The 15,747-nt window shown below is 41.2% G+C and overlaps 1 protein-coding gene across 2 annotated transcripts in view; it reads left to right on the top strand.

Annotated features, from left to right (window-relative positions):
• The window catches only part of NELL1 (neural EGFL like 1), an 877,378-nt gene that overhangs the window by 81,359 nt on the left and 780,272 nt on the right, over positions 1-15,747 (top strand). For both annotated transcript variants that reach the window (XM_086677814.1, XM_086677813.1), the window contains exon 3: positions 2,989-3,139. In XM_086677814.1, the coding sequence (XP_086533940.1) occupies positions 2,989-3,139 (151 nt within the window). The remainder of the gene's footprint in view (positions 1-2,988; positions 3,140-15,747) is intronic.

Here is a 15,747-nt window from a genome sequence, read left to right as displayed (position 1 = left end):
GAATTGGGTGGGGGAGTTTGGCAAGAGTCAATTGGTGTGCGACCTTGCAGGCCATGCTAAAAAGCCTGGATTTTTATCCTGGGAGGACTGGGAAGCCATGGAAGGGTTTTTAGCAAGAGCCTGAAAGGATGCTCATCTAAGCTTTAAGATGAACCTTTGGGCTGCTGTGTAGAATGGAGAAGAGAAGGCAATAGAAGCAGGGAGACCAGTTAGGAAGCTGTTGGAGGTGCCCCACTAAGAGAGGGTGGCAGCTTAGGTAAGAGTTTCAGAGCGGATTTGGGTGAAGGTGGATGGATTCCAGACATGGGAGACCTCACAATTTGCTCTTGAGTAGGATCTGGAGGGTGGAAGGAAGGGAAGACTCTGGGACAAGTTCTGGTTTTTGTGGCTTGAACTGAGAGGTCCCATTTGCTAAGAGTGGGAAGTCCAAGAGAAAATAGAGGGTTGGTGGCGGGGGCAAATAACAAGAGCTCTGTCATAGGTATATAAATTCTGAAATGCTTATTAGACCTTCATGTGGAGATATTAAGGATATTGAAGATGTATCTGTAGCTTAAGGGAGAGGTTGGGATGGCACATAGACACACTGCAGTGTCATTGGCCAGTGGTGCTGGGATGATGTCTGAGAGAATGGAGTGACGGGTGAGGACACTCGCCAGTGATAGGCCTGCTGGGGGAAAGTGTTATGACTATCATGCTGCTTGAATGTTGCTCACTTTGCACTGGACTCAAGCTTTAGAATCCTCTAATGAGCTCTCTGGGCCAACACTGCCAACCAGCTAATTCCTTATAGATGAATACAGAAGGAAATAGCAAAAAGGGAAAAAAAGGAAGATGTAAGTTAATCTCAGATGTGTTTTTTTTTTCTTCCTGCACTAAATTCTAGGTGGAATTCATTAGGATTTTTACCCAGCAGTAATAAAAACGTTAACAAACATTTGCTAACGATCTCTAGTTTACAAAGTGATGAGTTCATATGTTTTAATAGATCGCGAATATTATCTTGCCAAGTCTTCGGCTGGGATTTTGGAGAAGGTATAGAAGCATTCCCTAAGTGGCTCTTATTTCTACCCTTGACAAAAGTTGAAAGCTTGCCACTTGACAGCACAGTAGTGAAGGACTTTCTTTGGGTAGGAAAGCAAATATCCAGGTGGGTTTTATCTTGGTAGGGTGCTGTGCCTGGGTTAGGTGCCCCCACTCTGGAGGACCAACCATGCTTCTCACCTTGCAAAGCTGACTTCTACAGCTTGAAGATGGTGCTGTTCTTTGCTGCAAACTTCAAACAGCAACTTGTAGAATTACACCGGAATGGAGAGACCCTGAGAAATGACCTAGTTCACCATCTCCCCCATTTTGTAGATGAGGAGACTGAGGCCGAAGGTCAGGTACTTGAGGATTTTTTTTCTGTTGGAAGCCACTCTTTTTATTTTATTTTCTTTTTTAACCTTATAGTAAAGCTTGTGCTATAAAGAAGGAGGGGGCAGAGGCAGAGAGAGAGAATCTTAAAAGGGCTCCATGCTGAGCAAGCTCCCCCAGTGTGGGGCTTGATCCCACAACTCTGGGATCGTGACCTGAGCTGAAATGAGGAGCCAGATGCCCAACTGACTGAGCCATCCAGGCACCCCAGAAGCCCTGCTTTTAGGATGAGGGTCTTCAAGGTCCATATAGTCTGTGATGTAGCTTGGGCAACACAGCTTTTGAAGATCTTTCTTTTTCAGACTCTTGGAGAAGTAACCAAGGAGTTCCCCCAAAGAGGATGTGTTCAGGGCATGAGTAAAGGCCACCAAACATGCCTTTGGTATCCCTTTGTTGTCTCTGAATAGTTTGCTCTAATTCTGTTCTGTTGGTGGCCAGTTTCTGATTTGAGGAAGTATAGTGTAAAATAATGAGAGTGCATAGTTTATCGTGATAAGGGAGAGTCTGAGTATGAAATGATGAATTGTCTTATCATGCAGAATTTGTAGAATTCCTGGCCAGGAGCAGTATTAGCTGGATTCCCGTATCTCTAAGCCTGCTGAATTGACCTCAACTTCAATATTTCATGAGCAGGGTCATCCACTCCATGTTTACGGAGAAATTCCAGGCACGCTTATGGATCATGAACATGCCTTGTATTCTTCAAGCAAAAATGGAGATGTCTGGCATTATTAACACTTGTAAATCTCTGCTGGGTACAAAACAAGGACAGGTTTCCCTCTACAAATTGTAGAGCAAAAGAAATGGAGTCCCCTGGGAAAAGTGAAATTGGAAGCTGCTGAGTGGCATTTGGATCCAAAACACTGAATTCTGTGAATTTAGGATCCACTTATTTGTCTCTCACTTTTTTTTTTAAATTTTTAATATTTATTTGGAGAGAAAGAGCGAGCAAGGAAGAGTGAGTGAGTATGAGCAGGGGAGGGGCAGAGAGAGAGAGAGAGAGACAGAATCTGAAGCAGACTCCAGGCTCTGAACTGTCAGCACAAAGCCTGATGTGGGGCTCGAACCCATGAACTGTGAGATCATGACCTGAGCCGAAGTCAGACGCTTTATCTACTGAGCGGCCTAGGCGCCCCTATCTCTCACCTTTGTTTTTGTTTTTGTTTTTTTGTTTTTTGTTTTTTAACAGCAACTTCATCTGTTTGTAGCAGGCCACATTGCCCAGTGTCCTGTCAAAATTTGTCAGAAAATCATTGGCTGACCAATTGTGAACTTGTCCAAGTGACAAGGGGGTACAGTGACAGAGGTGGCATTTCTGGGTTTTGCATTGAATGAATGCTGCTGTATGAAATGGTGGATGGTACCTGAAAACAAAGTATTGGTGAGTGGTGGGGTTGCGGTGGGGGCAGGGGAGGATGATAGATATGATATGGATCCTGTGGACATTTTTAACTGCATCTTTTCTCTTCTCTTTTTCCCTCTTCTTCTTCTTCTTCTTCTTCTGTATTCCTTCATTCTCCTCCTTGTTCTCTTGGTACCTGTCTGTTTCTGTTTTTCCTTCCTGACTCCTAGAAACAGAAAGAGAGATCCATGCAGCCCCTCATGTGAGTGAGAAGTTAATCCAGCTGTTCCGGAATAAGAGCGAATTCACCTTTTTGGCCACTGTACAGCAAAAGCCATCGACTTCAGGAGTGATCCTCTCCATTCGAGAGCTAGAACACAGGTAAGCTGTACTTTTGCAAATGTATTTACAATTGATGGACTATACAACATGCCTTGGAATTTGGACGTTGTATCCTTGAGAGCATGCCCCTAGCTGAGGCCTTGTTGCTGTTGAACACATTGGTAGATTGTCTTTGCGCTAACAACTTACCTTTGGCAAAGAGGTTTTCTTGTTAACTCTCCAAAGACCACTCATGAGTGTCTTTCTCGCCTATCTTCTGTCTTCTGGTAGTCTTTGCTCCTATGAAACCACATTCTGTGTCCTCTTGAAGTCTTTAAAAAAGTCCTATTTAACAACCTTCAATGAGCATTATTGTGTGTTTACTCTATGCAGGAACTGTGCTGGACACAGGAATACTAAGGCAAATAATCCAGAATTTCTATTCTAAGGATCACATAAGCTAGTAGGGAAGATGGACAGATGTCATGAAGTATTGTAGCAATATGTGTTTAAGGAATAAAGGTATTAATGGTCAATTCTGAAGGGTCATGGTAAGCTAAGGAAGCCTTCAGAAAGGATTGTGGTTGTATAAATAAAGGTGACTATTGGGCAGGCTGAAGGAGAAGGAGTAAGGGATGGGCAGACAACATTCCAGAAATTGGTTGCTATGATTTTGGGAAGGAAAAAGGGGGTGGGGTCAGTGGTTGGCACATTGTGTGTGTTGGGGAAGCTGAGGAGTTTGGGGTGGGCAGTGAGGGGTGGTACTCTAGAGGTAGGTAGAAGCTAGATCATCTCAAAGCTTTGAGGCCATGTTGAAAATTTGGACTAAAGTCTCTATAGATAGTGGGAACCACATAAGGGTTTTAAGTTTGAGGAAAGAGGATTCTGTTTTAGGAGTTTAAAGTAATGATAATCTAAGACAAGTATAGAAGCTTCCTGAGAGAGATCGGTGAGTTGTAGCCAAGGAGAGGGCAAAGACTGTCCATCAGCCTCCACTCTCTGAAGGCTTCCTCCATAGGTCTCTAAAGTGTGCCAATCCAGAAGCCCGCCCCCAGGCCAAAGCACCTGGGCAAACAAATGGGCCTCTTTTACAGAGAGACTTGGCAGCATATTTCCGTCTGCCCACCTCTCTCCCATTGTTTAAGTCCCCTGGGACCTGGGAATGCAAACTTCCTGTGGGTTTTAGAACCAGGTGATCAAGTAGTGTCCCCTGAGCAGCGGCCACAAAAAAACTCAGGCACCAGATGAGTGTAAAAGCTCCCTTCTGGGAGAGGGTGGTGCTCAGGAATGTGGCAGAGGGAGGTGTGAAGCGGCACTCGTTGGCTGGAGCACAGCAGAGGAGGAGAGTGAGGATGGCACCCCCTAGTCGTGGTCCTGGAGAGTATTCCCACAGGCTCCTGGATGTGTTAAATTAGATGCCAGCCCCTCAGGGCAATGCTTCAATATACGCGAATGAGCTGCTTTTCCTCAAAGTCTGGGCAGATCAGCTGCCTCTGAGCTGGGCCCCGACCTCATGAGTCTGAGTGCAGGAGCCCTTCAAGAGCAGTTTCTCAGATCATAACAGCTTTGGGGGCTTGTGGACATGGGGGCTTGTCTCAGAAGTACAGGTCTCAAAAGCCAGGCTTCCCAATGTGGAGTTCAAACCCTTAGCCCCTACGGTAGAAGCTCTGGGTTTTGAGTTCCCTCCTGGTTGTGGGTCTCCATGCCAAGGGTAGGGTTTATAGTGAGGTTGTGTCCCAGCCTCTCCTACCTGCTTCCATGTGGATGCTTTTTTCCTTATTTGCTCACTGAGCTCGGCTGGACTTCGGTTTTTTTCCAGAAGAAATTGTTGCATAAGTAGCTGTAGACTCCGAATGTCTGTGGGAAGAATTGAATTCAGGATCTTCCTGTGGCACCATCTTGAATTTGAGCCTCCTGGCCAATTTTAGTTTTTAATACTAACTTTAGTAGTCCACAGCCTACGTGTACCCGTGGGCTTGGATACCAGGGAACAGTGAAGCCTGTGACTGAGAACCTGTCCAGGGAGGTGGGAGGTAGAGCTTCCCAGGAACAGAAGCTCCCAGCCCATTGAGTGTTCCATCCTCTCTTGGGACTTGATTTACAAAACACAAAGTCAAAGGCAAAGTTACCAAGAATTTCCAGATGGTGATGGCACAGTGGAACCCTTCAGAGTGTAGGATCTTGTGCAACCCACTGGTCACATGCTGTGAAGCTGCCCTACCTACCTTGCAGCAGACATGGTAGGTACCCTCCCCTCAGATCTCTTGTAGGTTCTCTGTGCCCTTTGCCTGGTTTTTATGGGCTTTGCTTCTGAAGGCTGGCATTTAACTTTCCTCAGAGCACTGCCTGTTGGCCTCTGTAGCCACTACACAGAGAACAGAAGTGTCTTGGAGTTCATTTATCCCCCAGGCAGCCTGTAGTCTATGATTGACAGAGTGTAGGAGTTGGAAGCCTTGTTCCCTTGCTTTGGAGGCCTTAAGGCCAGACCAGTTCTGACGTTTGAATCCTCAAGTGCTACCTGGAATGGAGGTAGGTTGAAGCTTCCATGTCTGCTCCTTCTGTCCTTACCCTCCTCTCCTGGGAGCATTTCCTTGAAGTGCTGAAATCACTTGCTCCCAAATTCACACAGAGATCACACAGAGTGATGGCTCGGGAAGATCACACAGAGTGATGGCTCTGGGAAGGGCCAGAATTCTGGCAGGTCAGGGAAACAGAAGGATGTATTAAACAGGAAGAACAGTGTGGGCAGCTACAGGAGAAATGTAGGAAAATGGAACTTTTGGGGGCAGGGTGGAGAGGTGCAGGGAATGGACCAATTTTGCTGGAGCAGAGGGTCTCCATGTACATCTTCAGCAGAGGTGAGGACCAAAAGTTCTCTTTTCAATCGTTGAGTTCGATCTCAGCCTCAAAGGGATGTGATGGACCCTGCTCCTTCTTCTGAAGGGATGTTGTCAGCGTAATAAATTGGCTGTTTGTGGGTCAGCCCAGAGAAAGAGAGGTAGCATGTGTTGGACAGGAGGTATGGCTTCGAGGCCAAGTGTGGTATAGATTAGGAGGAAGTATAGGTTCTTGTCACTCAAAGGTGGAGGCGTCAAGCCAGTGTCGGCTTCACAGACATGAAAGGGTGACATGCTTGTTCCATTGGGGCAACGTAGTGGAGTTGGGGGTGAGGGCTGCCTCAGTATGAGGGCCATCTAAGTGTCTGAGAGTGGAATGTAGAGTCTTTATTCTCAATTAAAGCAGAGGGGGGATCTTCCCAAAGACAGGTGAGAAGGAAGTGGAATGGCCAACCATTGTAGAAAGAGCAGACCTCAGAGTTGGAGTGATGGAGACTGGAGGTTCAGGCTCTTCGGCACTGTTTCATGTCTCAGCTTAGTTTCCTGGTCAGAAAAAGGGAGGTGGTCATCTACTTTGCAGGTTGCTGTAAGGTGAAAGATGATTGTGCACGTGAAGTGGCCTGCTCTTAATAAATACACATTTCTTCTTGTCTAAGCAAAAAATTTAAAGCTACTTTCAGGGTTTTTCTCTTCTGAAATCTTCAAAAAAATTTTTTTTAATGTTTATTTATTTTTGAGAGAGATGGAGACAGAATGCGAGTGGGTTAGGGGCAGAGAGAGAGGGAAACACAGAATCCGAAGCAGGCTCCAGGCTCTGAGCTGTCAGCACAGAGCCTGATGTGGGGCTTGAACTCACAAGCTGTGAGATCATGACCTGAGCCAAAGTTGGACTCTCAACCGACTGAGCCACCCAGGGTGCCCCTCTTTTGAAATCTTAAAAAAAAATTTTTTTTTAACATTTATTTATTTTTGAGACAGAGACAGAGCATGAACAGGGGAGGGTCAGAGAGAGGGAGACACAGAATCTGAAACAGGCTCCAGGCTCTGAGCGGTCAGCACAGAGCCCGATGCGGGGCTCGAACCCACGGACCGCGAGATCATGATCTGAGCTGAAGTCGGACACTCAACCGACTGAGCCACCCAGGTGCCCCTGAAATCTTTTAAAAAACAGAACTCCTTTTAGTAAAGGTTTAAAAAAAACCCCAAATCCAAAAACTTGTGTTGCCACAGAGTCCTCTGATGCCACCTTCTCTTCCCTAGCAGGTTTCTAATAGAACCTGAGGATCATTGAATAGAGAATCATCTGATCATTTTTCATTGTACTAGGAAAACCTCAGGTCTTGACTGAAAAACAATAAACATGCAGATATAGAACATTCCCCTCCCCTTTGGAGTTCTGTGGTGCCTTCTTCCATGTTTGGTCTAATCAAGGCAAAGTATAAAGAATTGGAGGGGTGCCTGGGTGGCTCAGTTGGATAAGCATCTGACTTTGGCTCAGATCATGATCTCATGGTCCATGGGTTTGAGCCCTGCATCGGGCTCTGTGCTGACAGCTCAGAGCCTGAAGCCTGCCTCAGATTCTGTGTCTCACTCTCTGTCTCTCTCTACTTCCCAACCTGCCCCCTGCTTGTACTCTGTTTCTGTGTCTCAAAAATAAATAAATATTAAAAATAATAATAAAAAAAAAAACCAATTGGCTGAATTGGGGCACCTGGATGTCTCAGTCAGTTAAGAATTTGGCTCTTGATTTTGGCTCAGGGCATGATCGAATGGTAGGTGAGATCGAGGCCTGTGTCATTGACCCCTGTATTGGGCTGTGCGCTGACAGCATGGAGCCATCTTGGATTCTCTCTTTGCCTCTCTCCCCTGCTCGCATTCTCCCCACACCCCCAAATAAATAAACAAACATAAAAAAGAGAGAATTGACTGAATCTGTAATATACTGGTTATGGGTAATAAAGAAGACCTGGTTTCCACCCTTAAAGAGATATTCATCCAATTAAGGAGATCTGTGGTATGGAAGAGGAACATACGATAGTATATTTTTAGGAATTAGGCAATTTGAAGCCAGCAATGTTCCCATCTATAATAGAGAATTTTCAATCATTTTTCAGGTTTCTTATTGTTTACCAGGATAACTGTGTCTAGAGAAGCAAATTGTCTTGGAGACATTTGTCATGGATATCTGACCAGGTGTAAATGATGACCAAGATTTTGAGGTTTTTGGTTCATAGCAGAGGGTTTAGGGACCTGGCAGATTGGAAAAATAAATTGGAATCTGTCAGGGATCTGACAGACTGGAAAGCGAGACTCCCTGGGTTCTTTTTATAGTTCTTAATCACGTGATCTGCATTGAATCATTCATGATCCAGATGAATTAAATAAATATTTGCAACAATTGGGATATGGGCACTTAGATTTTCTAGATAAATTAAAAAAATTTTATGTCTCAGTTTTTTTTGTTTTTTGTTTTTTTGTTTGTTTTAGTATACTCAGAGTTATGCATTCAATGCAATCTTTTACAAATTTCCATTACCTCCAAGAGAAATCTCACCCTTTAAGCTGTCACTCACGAGTCTCCCTATTAGTAACCCAGCCTTAGGCAAACACTCCTCTATTTGCTAGCTCTGTGGATTTGCCTATTTTGGCCATTTCATATAAATGGAATCCAACAACATATGGTGTTTGTGACTGGCTTTCATTTAGGATGTTTTCAGGGCTCTTTCATGGTGATAGTGTGTGTCAGTATTAATTTTTTTTGAATTGTAGAATATTGCATTGTTTGGATATACCATGTTTTATTTATCAATTGGACATTGATTTTTTTTCCAGTTTTTGGTGATTATAATAATTCTGTGAAGTTTTATGTACAGGTTTTTTTTTTTTTTGTGGACATATGTTTGTATTCTCTTGGGTGTATAACTAGAGGTAGAATGGCTGGGTCAAGTGGTATCTGTGTTTAACTGCTAAATTGCCAATCTGTTTTCCAAAGTACCTGTACCATTTCACATTCCCACCAGCAGTGTAAGAGAGTCCCAGTTCTTTTTTTTTTTTATATCCTTACTAGTTAACTGTCTTTCTCTTTGATGTTGCCATCCTAATAGGTGTGATATGACCCCTCACTATGGTTTTGAGTTCTATTTCCTGATGGCAAATGATGTTGAGAGTCTTCATGTTTTACTGGCTGCTTATATATCTTCTTTGGAGAAATAACTATTAAGGTCATTTGCCTGTTTTAATTGGGTTGTCTTATCATTTGTAATACTCAGAGATCCAAGTCCCTTTCTCAGAAACCTGACTTAGATTTTTCCAACTTTGTGGATTGTCTTACTTCCTGGAAACCTTAAGTTTTTAAATTGGATGTCCAGTATATCTGTTTTTTTGTTATTGTTGTTTTTGTTGCTGTTGCTTTTGTTCTGAGAAGCCATTCTTCATATGAGGCTATTAAAACTTCTAGGATTGGGATGCCTGGGGGGCTCAGTCGGTTAAGCATCCGACTTTGGCTCAGGTCATGATCTCACAGTTCATGAGTTCGAGCCCTGCATGGGGCTGTGTGCTGACAGCTGAGTTCGAACAGCTCAGATTCTGTGTCTCCCTCTCTTTCTCTCTGCCCCTCTGCTGCTCGCATGCGTGCACTCTCTCTCTCTCTCAAAAATAAATATTAAAAAAAGAGACTTCTAGGGGCGCCTGGGTGGCGCAGTTGGTTAAGCGTCCGACTTCAGCCAGGTCACGATCTCACCGTCTGTGAGTTCGAGCCCCGCGTCGGGCTCTGGGCTGATGGCTCAGAGCCTGGAGCCTGTTTCTGATTCTGTGTCTCCCTCTCTCTCTACCCCTCCCCTGTTCATGCTCTGTCTCTCTCTGTCCCAAAAATAAATAAACATTGAAAAAAAAAAAAAAAAAGAGACTTCTAGAATTTATTTAAAAATTTTGTAAGGTTAGCTCTTTATGCCTTGGATAGATTATAACTTATTTTTGTCTGTCTGGTGTGAAGTAGCAGTCCAACTTCATCTTTTTGCAAGTGGATAACCAGTTGTTCCAGCACCATATATGGAGTATTTTTTTCCCCAGTGAATTATCTTGGCTCCCTTGTCAAAGATCAAATATCAATTAATTATAATGGGGAGATTTATTTCTGGGCTCTGAATTCTATTCCATTGATAAGTGTCCTGCTGCTGGTACTATTTTGATGATTGTAACTTTCTAGTAAGTTTTGATATTAAGAAATGTGAGCCCTCCAACTTTGTTTTTCAAGGTTGTTTTGGATGCTCCAGTCCTTGAATTCCTAAATGAGTTTAGGACCAACTTTTTTTTTTTTTTAAGTTTCATTTAAATTCCTGTTAACAGTTTCAGGTGTACAATGTAGTGATTCAATACCTGCAACACTTGGTGCTCATCACAAGTGCCCTCCTTAATCCCCATACCTTTTAACCCATACCCTCGCTCCCTTCTGGTAACCATCAGTTCGTTCTTTATAGTTAAGAGTCTGTTTCTTTTATCTCTCTCTCTTTCTCTTCCCCTCCTCCTTTCCTGTGCTCATTTGTTTTTTAAATTCTACATGTGAGTGAAATCCTAGAGTCTTTCTCTGACTGGCTTATTTTGCTTAGCTTAATACTCTAACTCCATCCACACTGGTGCAAATGGCAAAATTTTATTTTTTTTTGTGGCTGAGTAATGTTCCATTGTGTATATATAACACATCATCTGTATCCATTCATCAGTTATGGGCTCTTCCCATAGTTTGGCTGTTGTAGATAATGCTGCCTTTTTAATGTCTGTAAAGATGTGAGCTGGATTTTCAAAGGGATTATGTTCAATCTATAAATTGATGTAGGGATTATTGCCATTTTAGTAATAATAAATTATCTCCAGACCTGGACTGTCTTTTTTTTTTTAACGTTTATTTATTTTTTTTTTGTTAAATTTTTTTTTTCAACGTTTTTTTAATTTATTGTTGGGACAGAGAGAGACAGAGCATGAACGGGGGAGGGGCAGAGAGAGAGGGAGACACAGAATCGGAAGCAGGCTCCAGGCTCTGAGCCATCAGCCCAGAGCCCGACGCGGGGCTCGAACACACGGACCGCGAGATCGTGACCCGGGCTGCAGTCGGACGCTTAACCGACTGAGCCACCCAGGCGCCCCTGGACTGTCTTTCTATTTAGGTTTTCTCTATTTTTTAAACAATGTTTTGTGCTTTCAGAGTATAAGTTTTGCATGGGTTTTGTTTATTTTTTGAATTATAATGGCATACAAAATTATACGATAAAAGGAATTATTTTCATAATCTCATTTGGCTCATGGCTACTTTATAGAAATGTACTTGATGTTTGCATGTTGAACTTCTATCCTGCAGGCTTGCTAACCTCACTAATTTGATTAGTTTTGAGTGGATTTCTCTTAATTATTACATGTAAGATCTTGTCATCTGCAAATTGGACAGAAAGAAGTAAAACTATATCTGTCTGGTTGCCTCTTATTTTCTTGCCTAATTGGCTTGTCTAGAACTTGGAGTACAATGTTGAATAGAAGTGGTAAGAACAGATAGTCTTGAAAACTTTTCATGTTTCATTTTTGATGTTAGCTCTGTATTAGATGCTGTTAACCAGGCTGAAGTTCCTTTCCATTCCTAGTTTGTGGCGTGGTTTTTAAAAATTTTTTTCCTTTTTGTTTTATTGTTTTGTTTTTGTTTTTCATCATGAAAGGGTATTTTTTCAAGTGCTATTTCTGCATTTATGGAGATGATCATGCTTTTATTCTATTCCTTACTGATGTGGTGTATTATACTAATTGAATTTTGGATGTTACACTAAGCTTGCATTTCTGGGATAAATCCCACTTAGTCATGTTGTATAATACTTTTTCTGTATTCCTGGACTTAAGAGTATATTGTTGAGAATTCTTATATCAATATTCATAAGAGCTACAGGTCTATAGTTTTCTTTTGATGCCTTTGTCTAGTTTTGGCATTGAATCTTTACCTGACTTTAAGCTGTGTGCAGTGGTTTTGTTTTTTTTTTCCCCCTTGTAAGCCAACACTTGCTGATTGTGTACTATGTGCCAGGCATTTGAGTTTTAGTTTTTTTTTTTTTTTTTAAAGATGATCCTCTTTGATTGAAGGATTCAATTTTGTATTTTGAAAATGTCTCTCCAATTACAGTATTTTTATCAGCTATTCCATTTGTGTCCCATTTTCTTGAATCTCTATAATTGTGATGAATAAAAAACAGATTAAAGGTCCTTGCAAAAGACAGGAAGCCTGCTGATAATTCTGTCTTTAATATGTACCTAATCTGATCAGAAACTACCAGACCTTATATTAAACAATCTATCCTACATCTAAGAATATAGGTATGTATATACATGTAGTCCTGTGTGAAGGAAATTTAACTTTATTTCCAATACACTGAAAGGCCAAAAAATGAATAGTGGTTACATTTTATTAAATACCTCTTCAGTGTACCTCTTGAGATTATGAAAGGGAGAAAAACATGAAAGTAACAGAATCACATTAGAGTCCATAATGTTGAACTCTTCCTGGGGAAAATCCTTAAATACATCTACTAATGTTGTCTTTGGGATTTTTGCAACAATATTAAAAACAGTAGTAACACTAATAGTAGTAACTAGTGTTCAAGCACCGATAAAAGAGGCATGGTCTTGAACACTTGACAGGAAATTCATTACACACTTAGGAACTCATTAATAAGTGAGATAGTAGATTTGTGTGTGTTAACTTGAGGCTTTTTGAATTCCTTTCTGGACTTTAAGTTTATTGGTAATACTTCTTCTATAAATGTTTCTGGTAGAATTGACCTGAAAAGGATATGGGCTGATACTTGTTTTTTGTGGAGGCTAGGAAATCTTTCACTACTAAAATGTTCATTTTCCATTTCTCTTATGGTATTTTAGATAATTTTAAGCTCTTATTGGTCAACTTACATTTTGTCAAAATCATTTCATCGAGCTGTGTCTTTGGGGGGGCAAATAGTTGGACATCATATTCTTTTTATATTTGTAATGGGAAATACCTGTATTTCCTTTTTGGACAGGGTTATCATGGGGTGTGTAATTTATTGGCCTTTCTAATGAAACTGCTCTTTTATTGGTTAAGTCTTTTTCATTTTAAAATCCATTGATTTCTGCTTCTTGCCTCCTTTTTGATCACTTTGTGTATTTTTAGTAGCTGCTTGGATGTTTTCAGTATTTAGTAAAATCACTGAAGGCTTCATGTTTTCTTCTGAGTATTATTATGAATGCAGCTCATTGACGTTGCTATAGTTCTCCTTTTCTGTATTTTTCTGTAGTTCTTAATTTCAGCTTGACTTCCTCTTTGACCCATAATGGAATGTTTAAGTGTTTAATCACTTTGAAATTTTTAATGTGTGACTTCTAGTTTTATTGAAGAAAAAAAAAAGTGCTGTAACATTTATAGATTTGAGATCGCTGAATTTTTTTCTGGTGACTTGTACATGTTAAATATGTTTTTGGTGGCACATTTAAATGAATGGGTAGTTTTTGTGTGAGTATCGATACATACAGATATAACTTCATATGTAACACTTCCCAGTTGTGTTATTGAATTTGCCACTTGTGTACTTATTTGCCACTTGAACTATGACCTGAGAGATGTAGACCAATAGCTTTCTATGATTAGAACTTTGTCCTGTTCTCCTTTGGTGGGCTTAAGGGTCAGGCCTGGAAAGGTCAGGCATGAACTGTACCACATCTCATTGGCTAGTACTGGGAAATTTGGTCTAGAATTGTGCCAAAGATGAGAGAACATGGGTATTGGAATAACTAGGCAGTCTTGGTCTTGATTGTTTGGGATGTTTCCAGTTTAGTCTGTGCCCAAATTAGGAAAGTAGTGTAGGTGAGAGATTGTATCACAAGGTTGTTTTTTTTTTTTTTTAAACATGTAGTACTTTTATGTACATAGTATGTACTTAATAAACACCGACTATATCAACAATTTGTTTTCTCCATCCCTGGTTAGGGTTGCTTAAATTTCATGACCAGTTTCAGAGGTTCACATGGAATATATTTTCCCAGGCACAGATATTGCCTTGGATAGACTACATATTGTAGAAGACAGTGAAAAGGGCAAAGGTGTTGATATCTGGAGACTGAAATGAATAATATCTTGGAATTTTTTGTCAGGATTAGAGGTATTTTTGTAAAACATCTAGCATAGTTCTTGGTACCTAACAGGACCTGCCCAAAAGCCATGAGGATTGTGGCATTGAAGTGGAATTTTGATACTGAGGGAAAGCAGGATGCTGAGGAGAGGGCAGATAAACATACAGTTAATTTTTTTTAGTTCAGTGGTTAAAGGAAAATGATGTCTATCACCTAAACCTTCTGGTAGCATTCAATTTTCAGTCAAAAGTTCCCTTTGCTGATGAAGCACAATGGGGGAACAGCATACGGGATCTGAACACTCTCCTCAGTCATCATGTGCTCCATGGGAAGTAATCATCCAATTGCCTTTTCCAAAGCCGGGGGCCAGAGAAACTGCATTTACTGTTCTGGGAATCATGGTTTCCAATTTCTACTAGGCTTCTGGCTACTCTAAGGCAAGGCCATTATTGAATTAATGGCAGAAGAGTTCTTTAAGTGCTGAATTCTTTTCTAGCCAAAGGCAGACATCTCTCTCACCCGACGGGGATCCAGCAGTCAGAGGTGGATCATCTGGGAGATTTTGATGCCTTAAACCAGGAGTGAACTTCTCGGCACAGCAATATTTGGAAACTCCCTAGGTAACTGAGCCAGTTGAGTTCCCATGAAGATCTTAAGTGAGTAGATGAAATGAAATGGAAAACTTAAATATAGGGACGATTGAAAATGTACCTGCAGGTAGCAGTTGAAGTATACTTTCAAGTAATGGGCACTCCATTATTAATTCTAATCTGTATTTCAAATTTCATGAATTTTTTTTAAAGTACCAATAGAGCACATTGGAAGAGCAACAAAGATGAATTTGTCTTTCTGAACTCTTAATATCATTGCAGATTTAAAGTTTATTTTTCCTGATTCAAGTGGGTTAATACAGAGCTTTGCTAAAATGGAAAGCTTAATTAACATAGATTAAATCTAATTGAACGTTCTGCCAGTGTACACAAATCTATAAGATAAAATGGTAAATCTTCTGCTTTTCTATTTTATTCCTAAATTACAGATAAAATTAAGTCTGAGCATAATTAGGAAGCTGAAAGCAAGGGGTCTGAGAAAAAGCTTTCTGTGGAACACTTCTGTGAGAAGATTAAGAGGACATTTTTGGTTTCCTAAGAGGGCCTTTCTTTCTTATCGAATGAAACTTTATATTTCAAAAGATACCCTTTAGTTTCTGGAGTTATTGTGGTGGAAACAACTTTCCACTCTGATGCCGGATAGACCTGGGTTCAACTCCTGGCTCTATCAATTACCAGATCTGTGAGCTTTAGGAATTAATTTGCCTCAGAATCCTTTTGTGTAAAGTGAAGGTATCCATTACTATGCCATGGAGTCCTCGAGAGGCCAACAGGAGTGCTGGAGTTAATGGTTCCCCCCACGTCTCCTATCAAGGCCCTACACAAGTGTCATTCTCCTTCCTCTCTTCATGGCTGCTTTTCATATCTGCTAGTTCTTCCCCCAAACACTTCAGAAGGAAAAAAGGTAGGTATTGGGACTTCCTGACCATTCGAAATAGGGCTTAGGTTTTCACCTTGGGAGGTTGTGATAATCCAGAGTAATGGGTTGTTCTCCTGGAATGCATTCTATAATTTCTGAGCGGGTTTGCCTTCTTAATTATGAATGATTTCAGCTAATATTTAAGTTATTTTGTACTCTCAGATAATT

The sequence above is a fragment of the Puma concolor genome, chromosome D1 (assembly GCF_028749965.1).
Source record: "Puma concolor isolate L17-30 chromosome D1, mPumCon1.1.hap2, whole genome shotgun sequence".
Lineage (NCBI taxonomy): Eukaryota > Metazoa > Chordata > Mammalia > Carnivora > Felidae > Puma > Puma concolor.
This window is presented reverse-complemented; position numbering and strand designations above follow the sequence as displayed.